The 19,261-nt window shown below is 46.6% G+C and overlaps 2 protein-coding genes across 4 annotated transcripts in view; both read right to left on the bottom strand.

Moving 5' to 3' along the window:
* Positions 1–189: 189 nt before the first annotated feature.
* Positions 190–994, bottom strand: LOC120898223. The gene is made up of 2 exons (XM_040303771.1): positions 689–994; positions 190–630 (listed from the first exon to the last, which is right to left on the bottom strand). Exons 1-2 carry the CDS (start codon positions 992–994, stop codon positions 190–192), a joined length of 747 nt encoding a protein of 248 aa, XP_040159705.1.
* A 2,863-nt stretch (positions 995–3,857) lies between these two features.
* LOC120896680 (ABC transporter G family member 23) overlaps positions 3,858–19,261 on the bottom strand; it is a 45,335-nt gene continuing 29,931 nt past the window's right edge. For 2 of the 3 annotated variants that reach the window (XM_040300995.1, XM_040300996.1), the window contains exons 2-12: positions 18,673–19,116; positions 12,014–12,175; positions 8,863–8,981; positions 8,589–8,784; positions 8,293–8,494; positions 8,048–8,199; positions 7,830–7,974; positions 7,658–7,744; positions 7,162–7,552; positions 6,836–7,085; positions 3,858–6,743 (exon numbers count right to left, since the gene is read on the bottom strand). In XM_040300995.1, coding sequence (XP_040156929.1) covers positions 6,176–6,743; positions 6,836–7,085; positions 7,162–7,552; positions 7,658–7,744; positions 7,830–7,974; positions 8,048–8,199; positions 8,293–8,494; positions 8,589–8,784; positions 8,863–8,981; positions 12,014–12,175; positions 18,673–18,683 — 2,283 coding nt within the window. In that variant the 5' untranslated portion in view covers positions 18,684–19,116 and the 3' untranslated portion in view covers positions 3,858–6,175. The remainder of the gene's footprint in view (positions 6,744–6,835; positions 7,086–7,161; positions 7,553–7,657; positions 7,745–7,829; positions 7,975–8,047; positions 8,200–8,292; positions 8,495–8,588; positions 8,785–8,862; positions 8,982–12,013; positions 12,176–18,672; positions 19,117–19,261) is intronic. The other variant, XM_040300994.1, reaches the window with a different exon arrangement.

Below are 19,261 nucleotides of genomic sequence, written 5' to 3'. Positions count from 1 at the left end.
CAGTGAAATATTTCACTTACAATTCAAATTCTAGCTGGGCCACGTGCTACGGCCGAAATGTATCGATGTAATGGGGTGTAATTCTACCTTGTTTATTGAAAATGCTTAAAATATAATGCGAATATAATTAAAAATTGAGTAAAATTCCTCCAAAAATGAGAGTTAATTCACCGAGCTCGCAACATCGAGCTAGCAAATGGAATTCCCGAACGTTGACTGATCGAGCATCGTTCGTGACGTGCAGAACGCATCTCCAACGGCTACTTTCATCGGAAACGAAACGATACGTACGTCACCGGTCGGTGAAATTTGGAGCGAGTTCGATCCCGTCCTTCCGGTTGTGCCCGCAGGCACGTTTAGCGGCTGCTGTAGCTGGCCCGTGATCGGGTTGTACGGATCGCATCTAGCCCTGGCCAGAATGCAGGACGTTGTGTTGACGTAGAACCCGACTCGCTGTGCCTCCACGTTCAGGTCTCGATTGACGAGCGTTTGCAGAATGCACTGGTTGATCAGCATGTTCCCATTTATCCATCTAATGCACTGGACGAACTCGCAATGCCCGGAATAGCAATCGACAGTGGTGCCGCTGGTGGGCGAAACGATTACGGGACGCGATCCAGTGACGATGCCCTGCAAAGCAGAAGACACATTTAGCTGACTTACGATGGTGGATAACATATTTTCTTACCGCCAGATTCGTTGCACAGGTGGCATAGCTCGTGTTGATGAGATACAGCGAAGCACACTGGCTGATGGCGGCCAGCTGCGTTGGTCCGGCAGCGAGCGACCCTGCCCTAAAGAAGCATCCGTAGCAGGCGTCCCGCGTGGTCACAGTGGACGTTTGTGTTGTGTTGCAGAGCAGGTTAAACAGTGAGAGTAGCCGCTTGTCGTTCGCTGGACACAGTGGCCACGGGTTGACAAATTTAAAGCCCAAAAGATGCACCACCGCGAGACAGTGCACCAGCAGTAGCAGTACCGTCGCTAGGCGCCACATTTTTGACCGTGCGCACTTGGAAAAGTGTCAACTGAAACTACAACGGGGCGGGTCAATCGGCGGGTCCAACGCTCGCTTCGGGTGATGGCTCGTGGTGATAAATGGCAATAAATTTACTCAGTCAACCAGGTGGAACTGATGGTCATTTGCGCGCCTGCCAGAACGCTTTAAGCCTGTGAGTGGTAGTGAATAGTTTTTTTGTATATATTTTTGTTGTTACATTTAAAAATGCACAATGCACGTAATAATGGAGAAAGTTCGGCTTTCACTGATCAGAACAAAAAAAAAATAGTTGAACAAAGCGGAACATGAAAAAAATCACATTGAAAGTGTTATTTGAATAACCCACTAGGATAAAGTAGTGGCACTCTGACGGCGTGGAAAATACTCTCTAGCTCTAGCACTCGATCGAAGTTACAATTTGTGGAGTTGAAGAAATTGTCATGCATTGAAACACTTTGCTCAATCGGCCCTAGTATTCTAAGTGGGTGGCATATTATTATTTTTATACCACAATTTATCGTTGGAATCCAATAAGATGTGTGCAAATGAGCATTTCCCATTGTTTAAATTTAAATCTCTATAGCAGACATGTTAAACGGGCCACATGCGGCACGCGAAGCATTTTTGCAGTTTGAATGAGTCAAAAATGATTTTTCAATTATAAGACAAGAAAAATGAGTGTACTAATTTTGGGCTTCTAAGGAAAATGCTTTCCGTTCTCCGACATTCTATCTAAGTAAAAGATTAACAAAGAGTGGTGTAATTTACTCTCAGTGGTTGATTTGATTACGTAACTGCAAAGACGGCAAGTAGCATGTGTTTTAGTAGTTGTTTAGTGACGGTGCCCTAAGGCCGAACTCCTCATATTTTCACCTCATTATCTGTCGTTGAGGCTTTTTATGGAAGTTCGGAAACCACGAATCGAAACATTCTTCGCTTGATTGATGGAGGTGCTCTTTAGCTATGCCGGAGTATTTCTTTTCCTTAACAAAATGGCTAGTCAATATTGACCGATGTAGTGCTAAAATTATGAAGTATCGTTTGCGTTTACCGTTGTCAAAGGGCTGCATTTGCACTCCGTGAGCCTGTTATATGACTTTAGTTCCAAAAATATTCAGTATGGCTTTTCTTGGTTTTTAAATACCAGTCTGATTTTTTGCACTCGCATAGCTGAAGAGTATCCTCATCGGAGTGTAGAGACGAAATATGAGGTTTAAAGAACTGTAATCGCCAAAGTTCACACATATCCGGAATAATGCATAAGCATTATAATATTTCAGAGTTCAGGCGATCGTCACTAAAGGTGTGAATGAATATCAAGTTTAGCATAATTTTATTTCCAATTTTATTAAAACCGTTTCAATACGGTAAGATATGTTTTCTATATTATCAAAGAATATAGAATATATGGTGAAGATTTAGACATGAAAAAATTGTGTTGGAGGCTACGCAAAATGTTGATTTGATTCTAGGTAAAAGGAAATGTGTAAAAAAAGACTGTAGCCAGGAACCGAGCATCCTGGAGAACGATTGTTGACCGGACCATGTTAGGTCGATGTGCTTTATCGTGAGCAGGCCAGCAAGAGCGAGAATCCGAATCTCTGATAGGTCTCGCTTCATCTGATCCAGCCATCTAGTTCGCTGTGTTCCCCTGTGCCTTATGCCGAACTGGGGATCGTTGACGAATACCTTCTTGGTGGTGCATTAATCCGGCATCCTCATAACATACCCTAGCCTTCGTATCCTGCCAGCCTTCGCCACCGTCAGGATGCTCGATTCGCTGTACAGCTCAGCGGGCTCTTGGTTCATATTTCTCTTTCGAACTCCATGCTCGAACACACCGCCAAAGATGGTCCGGGGGATGCGTCGCTCAAACACGCCCAGAGCGTTTGCATCCTCCACTCGGATGATCCAGGACTCGTGTCCATAGAGCGTCCGGTGGTCCTCTCAATCAATGAGCGATATATCTCACATTTCGTGCGGGCTTGAAGTCTTCTGGATCTCAGCAATCAGTGAAGCCCATAGTATGCCCGATTCCCCTGAACAATGCGTCTCCGGATTTCGCTGCTGATGTCGTTGTCCGAAGTAACGACCGTCACGAGATAGCAAAACTCCAGCTTGGTAGCTGCCGACCAAATTTGTAGCAAGGGGCGCAAGTCTGCAGAACAGGATATGGGACAGAATCTTGTTGGCGGCATTCAGGACTGTGATGGATCGGAAATTCGAGCAATTCAGCCTGTCGCCCTTTTTGTAGACTGAGTGAATAACACCTAGCTTCCACTCCGTCGGTAGTTCCTCCTACTCCCAGACTTTCACGATCAGCTGATGCATTTCGACGGTAAGCCTCTCCGGCCCCATCTTGAAGAGCTCGGCCGCCGAACCATCGCTGCCGGCAGACTTATTGCTCTTAAGCTGCTTGATGGCGCTGGCAATCTCATCCAGAGATGGCGGGGGCACCTCGTCGTCTGCACCGATGCTGTCGCTGTTGTTACTGCTGTGCTGCTGCTGTGGTGGTTGCCTTGTTCTGCCACTTGCGCCAGCCTCTCCTGCCTCTGCTCCACTCAGATGTCCTTCGTAGTAGCACTTCCATTTATCGATCACCTCCCGCTCGTCCGAAAGAAGATTTCCTTCCGCATCCCGGCACATTGCGGTTTTAGGAGCAAACCCGCTCCGTGCCTCCTTCAATATCCTGTAAAACAAGCGGGTGTCCCCCGACTGAGAAAGCTGTTCCAGCAGCTGTTCGTCTGACTCTTCAAAACGGCGCAAGGATTCTAGATTTTTTATATTTCTCAAAAAGGAATATTGTTTTACAACTGTCAACTCGATTCAAACTCATCTTCTATCAAAAAACGCAATAAAATTCGTTTTTATGTATTTATTATTATTATTGACATTCATTTTTTTTCCTCCACAGATACAGTTGAACACCACCGGGACCGGTGGGCGGTGTTGCTTCTATTTGCTCCTTACGATTCCTACGTTACTTCAAAAACAACGCGTACCGCCCCAATTTGTATAGACCAGTTCGCTGCGTCGATATATTGTTTTCTCCTTCTTCTAACCCACCCAATTGGTATATCGTTATTGTGTGTATTTTTTTTTTTAATCTTGTCTGTCATACACGCCGTCAGCGAAGTCAAGTCTACTCTTAACAGTAAGGATAAGAGCACGTAAGTCCAACACAGGATGGATAAGAAACCTGGTACTAGAAAAAAGTGTATATTTAATATTAGTTCGTTGTTCGTGTTTTATGTGTGTCTCCGTGTAAGTGTTGTGTGTGTATGTTTGTGTAGATTTCCTTGTTCCATTTTAATTGTCCCACCCATACGTAAATGTATTACATAAGATATATGCGCTTTTGTTATGTTGCCCTCACAAAGTTGTTCGCGACCCGCGACCACCGCAGAGCCGTCCTTTCGATAAGGTAAGAATCTCGGGCAGCAGCCGCAGGCCGAAGCATCGCTCATATGCATTTAATATTAATATAAAAGAAATGGAAAAAGAAGCTACATTTCCCCAGGTGCCTTCTTTCCTACTTTGTTACCCTACGCCCAAATGTACACGCCAAGCCACCCTGCCGGGAAGGGAAGGGAACTCATTGCATTTGCCACCAGCATATGGTTTTTGCTCGGCAACTCAATTCTCAAGCCACCGTACCGTAGCTCACGTACCGGAAATTGGGAAAATCTTTTAAATTTATTGCTTTGCTTACGATCGATCGGGGCCAAAAGAAAAGGGGAGGAAGTGTGCAAGACCGATTTAATATATAGAAAAGGGAATTAATATAGACGGCACGCACAACTCCCAGCGCAAAGTATACAAACACATTCACCCGTGTGGTTTACTATTGGAAAGCATAAATAGCACATTAATTTGTTCAAAAGTATGCAATGAGTTGGTTTGAATTGAAGGCCTTTTCTTTACTTTTTCTACCACCTCTTCGAGATAAGGTGAAAACCCCCCGTGGAAAACAAAGTTTTCCAAAAGTTTGACAGAAAAAACGGACAAACTATCAAATGTGTGTATGTTTTTGTATCTGTTGCGTATTTGTGAGTGTTTGCCAGTGTGTGTGTTTGTGTGTAAACCGATCGTTTTGGGATATCTTCCATTTTACACCATATAAGATTAATACAAAATACTCTGGTATGATGATACATATTATAATAAAAAAATATATAGCTTTTGCTCATTGCTTTACAATCACAGTTCACATTGACGCGTTCGTGTATAATGTTTCGTTGTTTCCTTGTTTGTTGTTGTTGTTGCTTTGTTCGTTGCTTTATTAGCTTGTCTTGTTTGCTTGTTTGTTTGTTGTTGCTGTTTTTGTTGTTGTATCTGTGTACTTGTCACTTTATCCCGAATTTTCGTCTCAAAAACTAAACCCCCACCCTATTTACTCATACAATATTAATAGCCACACGAACACGGTTTCTCAATCTCCATGTTTATACGCCCGCCCGGTTCACGCACACACATGCATACATATTACCCATACACGCGCAGTTCCCATGCATCCCAGCTAGTGTAGTGTAGATCACGATCACTCAAAATCCCACGCATCCCACGCCGACCGGATCGCAAATATACTTCTTTATATACCGATATTCGATTATGTCTTACATAAGGGGTGGGGTGGCCGGCAGCCAATAGACAGCGTGCCGGCACCGCACACGCATTAGAATATTCCAGTTCCCACCCCACTCGTGCGAGCGATCGCAACCAAAGGTAGCTGGAAATTCTCACTAAACAATAGTATGTGTGTTTGTGTGTGTTTGTTTGTTGTTGTGTGGGTGTAGGAAGGGACCAAAGCGATACCAGTAGTAAAGCGCTAGTGTGAAAAACGATTAACTAAAAAAAAAAACAGAGGGTAACAGTATGAAAGTCCAATACGTACAATTGAGCAAATTCAAATTGTGTTTGTGTGTGTGTTTGTGTGTTGTTTTTAAAAGCACCACCCTGTAATTCATGCTCGGTGATGCTTTCTGGTAGTTTTTTCTTCTTCTTCCTCTCTATTTTGCGCACATCCCACGATCGTTTGATCGTTCGGATGCTGACCATCCATATCGATCGGGACTGTCGGGTTTGCTCCCTCCGTAGCACACGGTAAAACAACAACACGCTGCAAACGGCAGGTGCAAACGGAAACGTTGCACCCGCTCGTTGCTTGCATCGCGCCGCTTAGCCGCGCTTGAACTTCAGCACCAGCATCGTGATGACGAGGAACAGCGCAATCCAGGCGATCGTCGAAACGAAGCCCATATACACGTCCGGCTCCATTATGCTCCAGCCGCGGGCCAGTATCGAGCGGAGGGACGTGGTGGCCAGCGTCAGTGGCAGGCAGAGCGAGACGTACCGCAGCACGAGCGGCATGCCCTCGATCGGCCAGATCACACCGGACAGCAGCAGCGTCGGGTAGAACGACCCGAGGGCGAGCTGGATAGCGTTGCGCTCCAGCTCGCAGATGGCCGAAATGACGAACCCGAAGCACATACCGCACAGACCCTGCAGGATGGTCAGCACCACGATCCAGCCGATCTCGCCGTTGTTCGTCACGCCGAACACTACGATCATGAAGATCAGCACGAGCGCGGTCTGGCCGCACATCACCACGAACTGGGTGATGACGTGCGAGAACAGGATTTCGCTCGGCGTCACACCGGCAACCCACGATCGATCCAGCAAACCCTCGGTACGCTCGATGATCAGCGCGGAGGACGTCAGTGCCACGGCCAGGAAGAACACGATACTGTGGAAAGAGAGCGGGATCGGGTGGTTACGTTAAGCTTACACGGCGATTGCCCACTTCCGGGTGCATCCGGGTGGGGCAGAAACACTTACGTCAAAATGACTCCTGGTGCGACGAAATCAGTGAAGGACGGATCGTTGGTACCGTAGATCGGAGCCTTGAACTGGATCGGAACATCGCCAAGCTTCGGATTGTTGTCGCACACTCGCAGCAGCTGCTGGGCAAACTCCCGATACGCGACCTGCAGGTCGCGGTTCAGCATGATGCCGATCTGCTGGTTGGACATGTCGAGCCACACGCGAATTTCCGACTGGTCCAGCGTCTCGTCGTCAGCATCGCGTCCTGTAAAAGCAAATCCCATTAGAGTACAGTGTAGTAAATCCTTCCCCTACTTGACGCCCTTCTCGTCGAGACCTACCGAGAGCGATACGCGCCACAAGTGCGTCGGTAAAGTTGTCCGTAAAGTACAGTGCGCCCCAAGCGTTGCCGTCCCGCACCGCACCGAGCGCCGAGTCCAGGTCCGAGTAGTATTCCTTCACGATCGTCGTGTTGAGGTGGCTCAGGTAGCGACAGGATAGGTTGGTAAAGCTGCACCCCGGATCGAACGCACAGTCCGCCCCGATGGTCGAGTTCATCTCACCGTTAACGATGGCCATTTTCAGGTTGGTAGGATCACGCCCGATCGCCAGACAGAACAGGATCACCTGCATGACGGGCAGGGCGAAGATGAACAGCATCACGCCCACGTTTCGCCACATGCGCAGGAAGTTCTTCACCAGCAGCGCACGAATCTTTCCCTTCGACGTAAACTTTGGTGATTGGGTGGGGAGAAGTTCCGGGATGAGAAAAAAGATGGGGGAAAATACAAATAATTAACCAATTTAGGTGCGCGTTGCGGTTAATGCACGACTTACGTTGGAACAACCCGAACATTCGGTGCAGTTATCGCACTCGACCGCTTGACTGATCGCACCGGGAGCAGATCCATTGAGTCCATTGATCTGTATGAGAAAGGAGAAATCGTTGGTTGATAAGTTACAGGAAACCAAACATCCTACAAGAACAAGATAGAGTGAGTGTACTTACAGCAATGGTGGATCCGTTACTGTCACTGATGAGCACCTCCTTGCTCTGGTGGAAGTTAAGTCCGACGACACCACTTTCCTGGCTGACGTAGACTGGGTTGTCCTTTTTGTTGCCGAATGCCAGTGCCGACAGTGATATGTTGTTGCTGTACGATAAGAAGATACATTCGATTAGGTTAAATTACTGCAAGATCTAACAAACACACACTGACGACTTACCTGATGTTCAGCTCAGCTGGTGCCACATTGGCTTGGCCCTGTTTGCGTGACAGCTTCAGGAAGACATCCTCCAGGCTGCTGCAGCGATACATCGACAGCAGGCAGCTCGGTGACTCTTCCGCCAACAGTCGACCAGATCGCATCAGACCGATCTGAAAAAGAGAAGATGTTGCGATTGAAGAATTGATCGTCCACAACACAGTCTACTAGCGAAACCGTTGAGGTCAAAGATCACCACTCCTTACCGTGTGTGCTTGTCGGGCTTCCTCGATGTAGTGCGTCGTAATGATGACGGTTTTCTGGCCGGCCTTGGTGATGTGTACCAGATGATTCCATATACTTTGTCTAAGTAGTGGATCCACACCGACGGTCGGTTCGTCGAGAATGAGCAGCTCCGGGTCGTGCATCAGAGCCACGGCGAACGATACACGACGCTGTTGGCCACCACTTTGGGGAGGAAAAGAACCGCACACAACGACGCAGACAGGTTAGATTACAGGGCCCTACTCTCATGCGCGCCACACAATGCCAGTCTACCTACCTCAAATTCTTCACCAACCGAGACTCTGACGGCAGATCGAGAAAGTTGAGCAGAAACTGTAATCGCTCGACGATCTCGGACGTGTGCATGCCAAAGATCCAGCCGAAGTACATCATCGTTTCGCGGATCGAGAATTCACCGTACAGAGCAATCTCCTGCGGCATGTATCCTACGCGGGCTCCAGGGACACCGGATCCTTTGGATGAGGAGAGCAAGAATTGGTAAGTTGGGGAAAGTTCCGAATGAAACGACTCTTGCTGATGCCACTACTTACCCTTCGTTCCCGGCTTTCCACCGAGAACCCATATTTCTCCTGAGTTTAGTCGCTTTCGTCCTACTATGCACGATAGAAGTGTCGTTTTACCGCAACCGGATGCTCCTAAAAGTCCATAACTGGATGGGTTGGGAAGAAAAAGGGTGTGGAAAAGAAGAGGTTTAATAAAAGCGAAGTTAGTATTTACAACGACACGTCAACGCTCGATTTGTTGATTAGTTAGATTCCACCGTCAACTGGTCCCGTCGTAAAGCGGAGCTAATTGTTTGCATAAAGTGTCGTGCTAAAGCACCTTCAGGCACCAGTTTGGCACAAGAAGCACAACGCACATCACAGGCAACTTAACAACAACAACGAGCACGCCAACTGATCGATCCACGAATACGAGCGCGTACCAAATGAGCGCGTTCTATTCCATACGCCCGCGATTCCATTCCGATCACGTGCCAACGATTTATGTGCGCCGTTGGACACCTCCAACTCCAACCCCACTGGAGGATACCCATTTGCGTTGGAGATGGCCTCCGTGCGACTGCTTAGGGCTACGAAATAAATAATCATTCTGGCCATCGTGGATGTGGAAGTGTGGACTCTTCGCTAGCGCAATGGTGAACGGTGGAATCGGACACACATTCCCTGACGCTTCGAGTGTAATAAAGCGCTTTAGCCGTGAGGGTTGTGCAAATAAAAGTTGTGCTGCCGTTGTACCGATCGAGATGTGCATCTAATGGACTTGCACTCGTCCCGAGATGGGGCGATGGGCGCGATCAAGCGACCAAACTCACCGGAAAGGAGCTCTGCTACAGCTTCTGGATGGCCATCAACCCTTCGGGCTGGATGGGCAAGAATGTGTCTTTGTCAGTTCGGGCCGGCATTGAAATGTATTGTCTGGCGATGGCGAGTCGTTTGATATGGCCGACAAAATTTGGCTTTGCCCATGACTTATTGTTCTTTTCTTTTAATTGCACAAATGAAGCGGTCTTGCCATACATATTGCTTACTTATTGTTTGGTTATGTGTCTGCGGTGTTTTTTATGTCTCATACTTCGCGTTGCTGATAAGCCATACGAGTTAACCTGTCCCATATGGTGATGCGTCCTTGCCGTGACCTTCCCAACAATAACAACAACAACGAAAAAAGGGATCCCTTCAGCCACCTTGACATTTAATGTTTCAAATAACGTTTTTTTTTTTGTATTTGAAACCCCTCAAACAGCTCCAGCATGCTCAGCTTTACTGCTGAAACGTGTCTTCGGGTGCTCAGCTCATCGAACAATGCTCCGGAAGCTAGTTCCGTCCAAGGACGAGTGTGGTACGCAACGAATCTCGAGTGATTGTTGCCTGGTTTCAGGAGAGGGGGGGGGGGGCGTTCACACTACACATATGAGGAAACGGAAACACCCCGGGCTCCTGGGTCGGATGATTCCACTCGAACGAATCGACGAAGACAATGTGTGCACACATGTCATAAGTGAAATGAGCTCAAGCTTCATCATAAACGCCCGGGCGCACATGGCGTGAATGTGTGGCCGCCAAATCGTACCGTGGCAATTGTTATTAAATCATAAAACCGGGCGGTGGAAGAGAAGCAAGCACAAACAAAAGATATTCAAGTACATATTCCGTGACCGATTGCTTTCCTGCTTTCAAGTTTGCGAGGAGAAAAAAGGCTGTGAGCATTCATTCTTTAGTAAACCTTTGAAGTGCATTAAAGAAGAGTCCATTTGCGATGTATCTTATTGTATCAAATAATCTAGATATTCACCTAGAATATGAGAACCCTCCCATAACCCTTCCGCTGTGGTATAATTGGCCATGAATTACATCAATTACCTCTGCGAACAAACGATGATCATGCAATTGCCAAAGGGTCGCGCATTCCACGCGCATTAGCCACGGTGCATTTCATACTGCCTCACAATAGCGAGCGATGCTGGTGCATGGTGATGTAAATAGTGACTGTCAACGCCTGTGCCGGAACTGACCCTTGCACATTCGACCCGCCCGCGAAGGAATGGTGCTGCTACACGCTAGCAAGGACGCTCAGCAAGGTGTGTACGGGGAAAGTGTGCTTTAACAAACACAAATTCCTCTCCACCCAACAACACCATTCACAAAAAAAAGGTTAATTCTCGGTCAACCGAAAGCCCGTCATGCACGGTGATTGCGGCGCAGGCAAGTGCAAGTATTAGACAACCTTTTTACACGGTTCGCTGGCTTTGAAGTGCGCCCCAAACGATGCACACAGCATAAATTGAGAGTAAAATTGCTACCTTTCATTTGGGACGTCAGTGCGACGTAGCAATGGAGTGAAAAACGAGGAAGGTTACTGATGATTAGCAAAGCGCCGACACGATCCGTAATTACTTCCGTGGATAGTCTGCTAAAGCAACACATGTTTGGCACGATCGATCATCACAATTTCTGCAAGTTGTACTTTTAATTTCTTCCCAACCTAAGCCCGGGGTTTTCCCACCATCCCACACGTGGAGCCACTCGGCGAGCAGCTTGAACTGACCTTCAAGGTTAATCCGCAAAGGCAAACGAACTCGCGCCCGTTTGGCAATTTCCACACACTGTAACAAACGCTGTGCATCGGAATGCTCTCCACATCCGTGCGCGCTGGAAGAGGGCCGCATCGAATAATGAATGGGAGTGCGGGATGGGCGTGATTGATTTTTCTGTTACCGTGCCAAAAATAAGGCGCAAGTTGCCAAAACCGTTCACATTACATAAGGAAACGCGCCGTGCCCGTGTCGAACGAAAAACGCACAAACCTAATGAGTTCTGGGGGGGGGGGGGCTTTTAATAAGAGAAACCGCGTTAAGACAATGTGGATGAGCGTATTGAATGAAGCAGGGCAAAAATAATTAACAAGATGATCAGCGTTGCAAAATTGTTCAACCAACCAGGAACCAGCGTTGAGCTAAAGCAATCACAAGTCTGGTGTGTTGCAAACACAACCAAAAAAAGCATCATAACAATTTTGCACATAACATGATCACGATGAGTCATCGGTACCACAAACAGGTTTCGGATGACGGAAGATGCACGCGAAACGTTTGCGCTTGCGATCATCATCCCCAAGCGGTCAATCGAAACGGGCAGCGTTTGTGTGTGTTGCACGCGGCCATTGTACGGGTGTACTTACATAGTTCCTTTGGCTACTGTCATGTTAAGATTCGATAGAACTTGATTTGGTTTCTTCTTGGTGCCGTACGATTTGAACGCATGCCGCACGGAGACGGCATTCTGCTGTCTGCTCCACATCGTCCCTCCATCGTCGATCGTGGCCACGCTCGTCTCACTGCCGCTAAAGAGAAGAGAGAAAATTGAGAAACACGGTTAGTTAATATTTTAATCACATGTAGTAGAAAAAAGGTTTAAAAATAGGCATTTAGGTTAAAATTAAGACACAAAGCGGGTCAAATTGAATCAAACGGCACTGCAATATTGTTGCTGGTAAACGTTTAAAGATCGTATAGATAAAGGCAGCGATTCATTACTGGCTGAACGGTTCGTTCGCTTCGCCTGATTGTATTCGTTGCGCTTTGCAGTCGGCTTACTTGCAATCCAACCGCAACCACACTGCTGCTGCCAATTGTTGTGCACATTAGAGGATGCTTTTTTCTACCCATTTTCCAACAATTCAAACGTAGTGAGTGAAAAAAAACACACACACAGATCGCGATTAGTAGTAAACCATCGCTGACTAATTGCAATTGCACATCTAGCCTTGATTCAGCTTGCCTGCAGCAGAGGGTAGGCGCTAGACGAGGCGCTCGAGCGCTTGAGCAGATCGGTCGCCACTTGCAGTGACGATCACACACTTTGATCCTTCCGATGAACTCCGTGCGGTGATACATTTATATAACGGAGTGGAATTTTAACGACCTGCGAAGGAATGACGCATAGCCGCTGGAAAGTTTGGCCCGGATACAACTAGGTCTAGGATAGAGGTTTTCTGTGAGTCGCCGCCAGTTGGTGGTGAACGGAAAATCGGTTTGATAATTAACCGGGTCTGACCGGTTGCTCTTGTGCAGCTGTTTATTAGTGGAAGCGAGGGTGAGAGAGCGTTTTTTGATGGTTAAACTATGCTTCAATGTATCGCGTCTATCATCAGAGTTCCAAGTCGATCGATTCGGCGAGCTCCACGCGATAACACCACACACCCGGTTCAAAAAGGCACGATGATAATGGCCTCGTTTGAGTTTGAGTAACCGCAACGGTTGACACAAAATCAGTTGCCCCAACCCGGGCAGCGCTCTGGCACACGGTGTGTCACACAAATTTTCCCATCCACCCCGGCGATTCCGGGACTGGAAGGTCACATTATGCTAATGCCATGCGTAAGCCTCCCCCATATCCCTCACGCTGCTTATCGAACGTTTCGAAACAGCGGTGAACATCGGCTGCGCAATCGTTAACCATCATCATGATCACCAACATCATCATCATCATCACGCACTGGTCAAACAGGCCAATCCCCTTTGTGGTCCTTCTATTTATGGCCGCATGTGTGTGCGTGTGTCGATGCGTGATCGACGATCCACTGCGCACCGAAATAAACACCGCGCAAAGTACTTCCGCCTTTCGCAGGCGATCGCAGCCGCAGATCTTTGCCGGATGAATGAAAATAAAACAATTGAAAAAAAAAATGCCCCTTGCCGGAGCACCGAGCGCAGGGTGGTTGGGTACAGTTGCACACCTGGATGCAGCGCCGCCGCTTTCGTTTATGGAAGCTAGATTTTGCCCGCAGCCAGTCCGCGAGGCCAGAAGCTTTCGAAACCTCCGCGCGAGGGCTTTCCAACGGCACTCGGCGTGTACGGGGAGGCCAGCACGCAGCAAACCAGCGGCTGGGCTGATGAAAACCAGTTGCCGAGCGGTTGCAGTTGAACTTTCAAGGACACTGGAACGTTGGCCGCACGCTGAATCATCCTTGCAGGGTCTGCTCGGGTCCCGGGTGGACCCGACAAGTTTTTCCTTTGTGCTGCAGCATTGCCAACATTAAAGGGCTCTTAACGATCGGGTAGAGTAGGGCCTAATAAAAAAGCAATAATCAAATGGGATACGATGTTTGCGAAATATTAAAATTCCAAAATTTAAAAGTGTATTTCAGTTTTTGAACATTCCATCGCATCTTTAAGCCCGCATCACACATCGCAAGCAAAAATGATGACGCTTGGCGACGCTTTCGTCTTACGTCAGGTGGCTTCGAGTTCGATCGCTACGGTACGGATCATGCGCGCAGGTGTGCGTCTCCAGAACGAGGAAGTCACTTCGGCTCGAAGAAGATGGCCGTGAAGCAGGATGCAGTACGAACAAAGGAGCCAACAAATACAGAAAAAAAGGTGACCATTTTTGTTTCACCATACGCACCACCGTTTGCCGCCATCTTGTCTGGGAAAGGGGTTTTTGCTTTGGCCTGCAACCTGTCGCTCTCCGGGGCCCGCTAAGCAGCGAACGCATTTGACGGTAATGATATTTAGACTTTGCGCTGTGTTGGGCGATATTTCTTGGTTGTCTGCACTTTTGTTCATTAAGATTCTGTTTAGTGCCCGGCAGACCGTAATATACATCATTACTTGCAAATGGACGGCAGACGCAGACGGTTCCAGCGGTACTGATATTCCACCTGTCGAATGTGATTGTGTTATTCTGAAACGGCCGACATATGTTATATGGGAACAGGGAAGCATTTTAAGACAGCTCGTTAAACGAAACACATTGTGACGTTCCATCGTCAGCCGCGGTCGTCCCATTATCACCCCCATGTCGTCTAAGTACAGCCGAAAGGGTGCTAACCTTGAAGATGGCCGCTTATAGTGCGTGGCCATCTACCTCACTCGACGCCGAGCGGCTCGCGAGCCAAGAGAAGGGACGAGAGAAGCAACAAAAAAACACCCGACGCAAAGTGGCGTGATGTGCGTACTTTGTGTCATGACCAATCCTCAATTGGTTTTGGTACTCTGCCCCTGGCGGGTGGACGCTAGAAATCTGAAACATTTATTTACCCTTATTACAGCACCGTCGCTGCTAATGCGCTGCCACCGCTCCGCAGCGGGGTCACACATTTGCGTTTCGTTCCACCCAGTACCATTGACCAGTACACCATACCCCTTTTGGTCCCCTGGACTTCAATCCGCGGGGCGACCTTTCATGCTCTCCGCGCTCATGCGCTCCTCGCAACCCTGCGAACCGGTTTTCTAATCGAAACCGACCTCTGTACCTCGTGCACTTTACAGTGTGTACCACGCAAAGCCCCATCGCAGTCGCCTTGAAGCAACGCAGGGGACGCGGCAAGGGGCAACATTTGCCCCCCTTCAAGAAACAGACGCAACTGCCATGTGGTGGTGCGTACCTGAGCGGTTTTCGCTAAATGGTGGTTCGCATTTTGAATACCAGATTCGATGAAAAGAGGAAAGATGGCTGCATGGTGGTAAATTCACCAGCACACGCACGCACGCACGCATCACTGAATCGAAAATGGGTTCGAACGAGGTTTGGTGCGTCGCACAATCGTACGATCGCTACCGATCGCACCTATACACAGGCGCCTGGGCCCGTGCGTCCGCTTAAGGTGGACACTACCAAACGTCTATTGACGGCGCACACTAATGGCGTACGCGCCATCGCAAGGCTTTCTCTCACTCTAGCTCGCGGCATGGCGCTGTTGGATTGCCAACCGAGTGGGCCAACCCGCTGGGGTGGGGAGACAGTCTGGAGGGAAGATTAAACAGATGAAACAGCAACAAACCAAAAAAAAAGAAGACAGTTTGTACGACACGCACACACATTCACCCCGGTCCGGTGCAGCGGTGAACGAAACTGAATTGACCTTCGGAAATGTAGGCCGTCTCGTTTGTTGTATAACATCGCGATCGCGCACACACCAAGTCGGGCGCTGTTGTCGGTTTGTATCGTATCATTGTCGGCGGTTCGTCGCCGCCACGGCCGTTGCAGTCTTTTTCACGGGCCAGCGGTTGCGACTGTTGTTAAGGCAAGTTTGCCGGTATCCTCGAGAATATTCAAATCCTAGAGAGAATCCTAAAATCCACTTTTATCCTTCGTCACATAGGAAAGAAAATGTCGCAGATTTGGTATGCAAAATAGGAAAGTATCACGCAGCTGTCAAGGGAATGATGACAGTCTTCTATGTTGTTGGACGAAAAAAATGTATTTTTTCGACTTTAAAGCCACTCAATGTGGTTTATGGCTTTAAACTTTTTTAAAAGATAATATCGTACACATTATATGGACACTCTCCACGCCCAATTCACACATAAAAACAGCATCAAAACAGCATCTCCTAAATATGAGCACAACACAAGGCTCACTCGAAGGCATGCCGGTCCACTATCGATGTCACCGGAATGTTTCTTGTGATCATTTTATTGCTGTGTTACAGGCGAGCTTACAATTTCAGCTCCCCCCCGGCGGGCATATGGCGTAATGCGCACGCGAATAATCACCGCCACAGTAGCACAGCGGCGTTCGTTGCGCTCGTCGTTTCGCTGCGACCATCTCTTAATGTGGCGCAATTAAGCCGAAGAAAGGTGAAAAAGCACGATGCCTTCGATGGCACCGAAACTGCGGCCACTGGGTGGGTGAGCGGCACGGTTTGGAGAAAAAAACACTACACAAAACAATTACAACCCATGCTCGGAACGATACAACCCGCGGTGGCTCCGTGCTGTCCGGAGGGGGGAAGGTGGATAGGGTTAGCGAGCCGTTGTAAAACATTGACTAAAACGATCGCATTAGCCATCGCTGAATGGTTGATGATGGCTCAATTACACAATTGCTTTGATCGTGCTGCCCCACCTGGTTGGCCGCCCGGGTCGCCACCGTCAGCGAGCGAGCGAGTCCACAATCAATCTTTGTTGATCGGTTTGTGGTTTCGTTTCTATAGCTTCGGTACGACCGGGAAAGGGGGCAAGCAGTGATTCATAATAAAAAAAAACAAGCTCTGTTATACAAATTGCGTTTTATCATTGCGGATTGCTTCTGATGGCCAAAACAATATGTTAACATTAATGAATAATATGTAGAAATGCGTCAACAGTAAAGAAATGCGAACAATTTTCGCGTAAATAATGGTAATAAAAATAACGACGGTATTCTTTGTTTGCGAAAACTAATGTAACTAAGAAAAATATCTAAAGTGTTTCTAAATAATAACATTTATAATTGCTGTTTGCATTAAACCTTACAAAACAGATATCGTTTACTGAAATTTTCTCTGCTTCGCTAAACAGACGGAAAGCGTTCTGTTTCAAATACATAGAAAAGGTTATAGGGGCCACGGGACGATGTTGAAGCAGATGTTATTGCAAAAACCTATTTAAAATGGCTATTGCAGTAAATTAGTTTGATGAAACCAGAGATAAATTGAGCAGAAAACAATCATGGATGATAAATCAAAGTATGATTAGTACGGGAGTATAAACAGTATATGTATAAAAAATATATCTTTTCCCACTACAAATTTGAGTTCAAAATACAACAGATGTTGAATGCAACTGTTATTTCAAATTAGCTGAAGACTTTCCCATAATTTATTTTTACTATTTATCTGGTATTTTTGAATCGGGTAAATAACAGAACATAGTTGTTGAGAAACACTGTGTAGATTAATAAAAAATTACATCTTTTCGTCTTCTTTTAAACCATTGGCATAACAAAAACAAATTAAAAATTTCCAAATAGCTTCAGCTTCTATATACAGATGTGAAATGCATGACTGTAACATCGTACCAAGTCTAAATTCAAACCTAGTGGAGGTCACATTTTTCACAAAACCCGTATAAACTTTCCTGCTTGTGGTGATTTCAACAGTCCCAAGCAACGAACCCTCGTTTGCGGGAAAGGTTGAAGACATTCCCATCCTTATAAAATGTGAAAAATACATAGCAAACATTGCACCGAAAAACATAATTTAAAGCCAATTTGTGCTTAGGCAAAATTAAAAAAAAAATCTTATTACATCTGCTTGTGTGTTTCGTTTCATCTCTCAAGCAGTTGTCATTTGTATTTATGTTGATGTTATTTTGATGTTCAAAAACAAGTTTTTGTTCAGTTTGACCAATGTTAATTTTACCAAATATCAGGCACTTTCCCCATTCTCTTTCGTTTCAGTTTTTATATCACAAATGCTAACACGTTTTTTTACGAATCAAATTTTGTTTGATAGTTGTTCCAATCGTATGCATAAATCCAGCTGTCATGTACCGTTATAATGCGTTTCATCTTATTTTCATATTCAACAGGCCTCATTTGACACACACACACTTCGAAAAGAAGGCAGATAAAAAAAATGTTTTTTTTTTTTTGTATGAATCCAAACGAGTTTGCAATCTTTAGAGACACTCTCATCCGACTATAAAGATATTTATTGGGAGTTAAACCACCTTCATTGCAAAAAATTATTGCATTGAAAGCGCGAGTAATATTTCTTGAGCTTAATGTTTGCAAATTATTTGATTGTTTGACACTTGCAAACCGTAGAGGATCCTTTCACTTTGTTGTTTCAATTTCTGTACTTGTCATACAGTAGAATGAATCTTTTTTTTACTTTATGAAAAAGTACTTTTAGCACTAAACCAATTGTTTTACAACAATCTACAATTCCTCTGTTTTTTTTCAATCGATTGTTAAACGTATCTATTTAAAAGCGATTCAGTTGTTCAGCCTCTGCCTGCCCAGTGAACTCTTTCACATGACACCAATCACTTTACTCGCGAGATAGTGTTTTTTAGACACACACAAACACCCGCAAAATAGGTGTATGATTGCTTCCGGTCTACTTACGTTATCAACATTTTATCATGTATTTCTGTGCGTCCGTTTGGTCGAGCGGGGCTTACACCGATGGCGTAACAGTCGGCGGCGACGGCAGCGGTTTTCGGTTGTTTGTGAGCGCACTTCCGTTGTCGGTTTGGCTGCTAATTGACGGGTTTGCCAGCACTTTTGGGGCACTTTTTCGTCCGGGGGAAAGTGGTTTTCCCCACAGAAAAAAAGGAAAAGCGGCACACACTGCGGCTGTTCCACAGCGGCGGAAGATTGTAATGTAATGTCCGGTTTTCCGACACAGTGGCCACTGGTGGCAGGCCGCGTCTACGGAACAGTCCTGGACAGTTTGCTTGCTTTTGTTTAGAACTGAACTGCACTTTATCCACAGAAACACTGATCACTACGTTACCAGGTGATGAATTTAACCGAAATAAAACTTTTATCGAAACACGATTACATTGACTGCAAACAGGAGGGAAAGGCAAAGGTTAATCACGCGTGGCTCACGGAAGCAGAACAGCTTTGCACAGCTTCGTTTCAGTTTTGGCACAACTTCCGCGGCGAGTTCTAGCACCGAACTGAACTGAAAGTCGGGACGCACACACTA

Source organism: Anopheles arabiensis, chromosome 2 (genome assembly GCF_016920715.1).
Source record: "Anopheles arabiensis isolate DONGOLA chromosome 2, AaraD3, whole genome shotgun sequence".
Classification (NCBI taxonomy): Eukaryota; Metazoa; Arthropoda; class Insecta; order Diptera; family Culicidae; genus Anopheles; species Anopheles arabiensis.
The sequence above is the reverse complement of the archived record's forward strand: the minus strand, read 5'-3'. Positions and strand labels throughout refer to the sequence as shown.

Excerpts from the sequence above, each read along its gene's own strand:
- LOC120898223 (XM_040303771.1), bottom strand. The coding sequence starts at position 994 with ATGTGGCGCCTAGCGACGGTACTGCTACTGCTGGTGCACTGTCTCGCG. Across the intron at positions 631-688 it reads CCTGTGCAACGAATCTGGCG|GGCATCGTCACTGGATCGCG; the intron begins GTAAGAAAATAT and ends TCTGCTTTGCAG.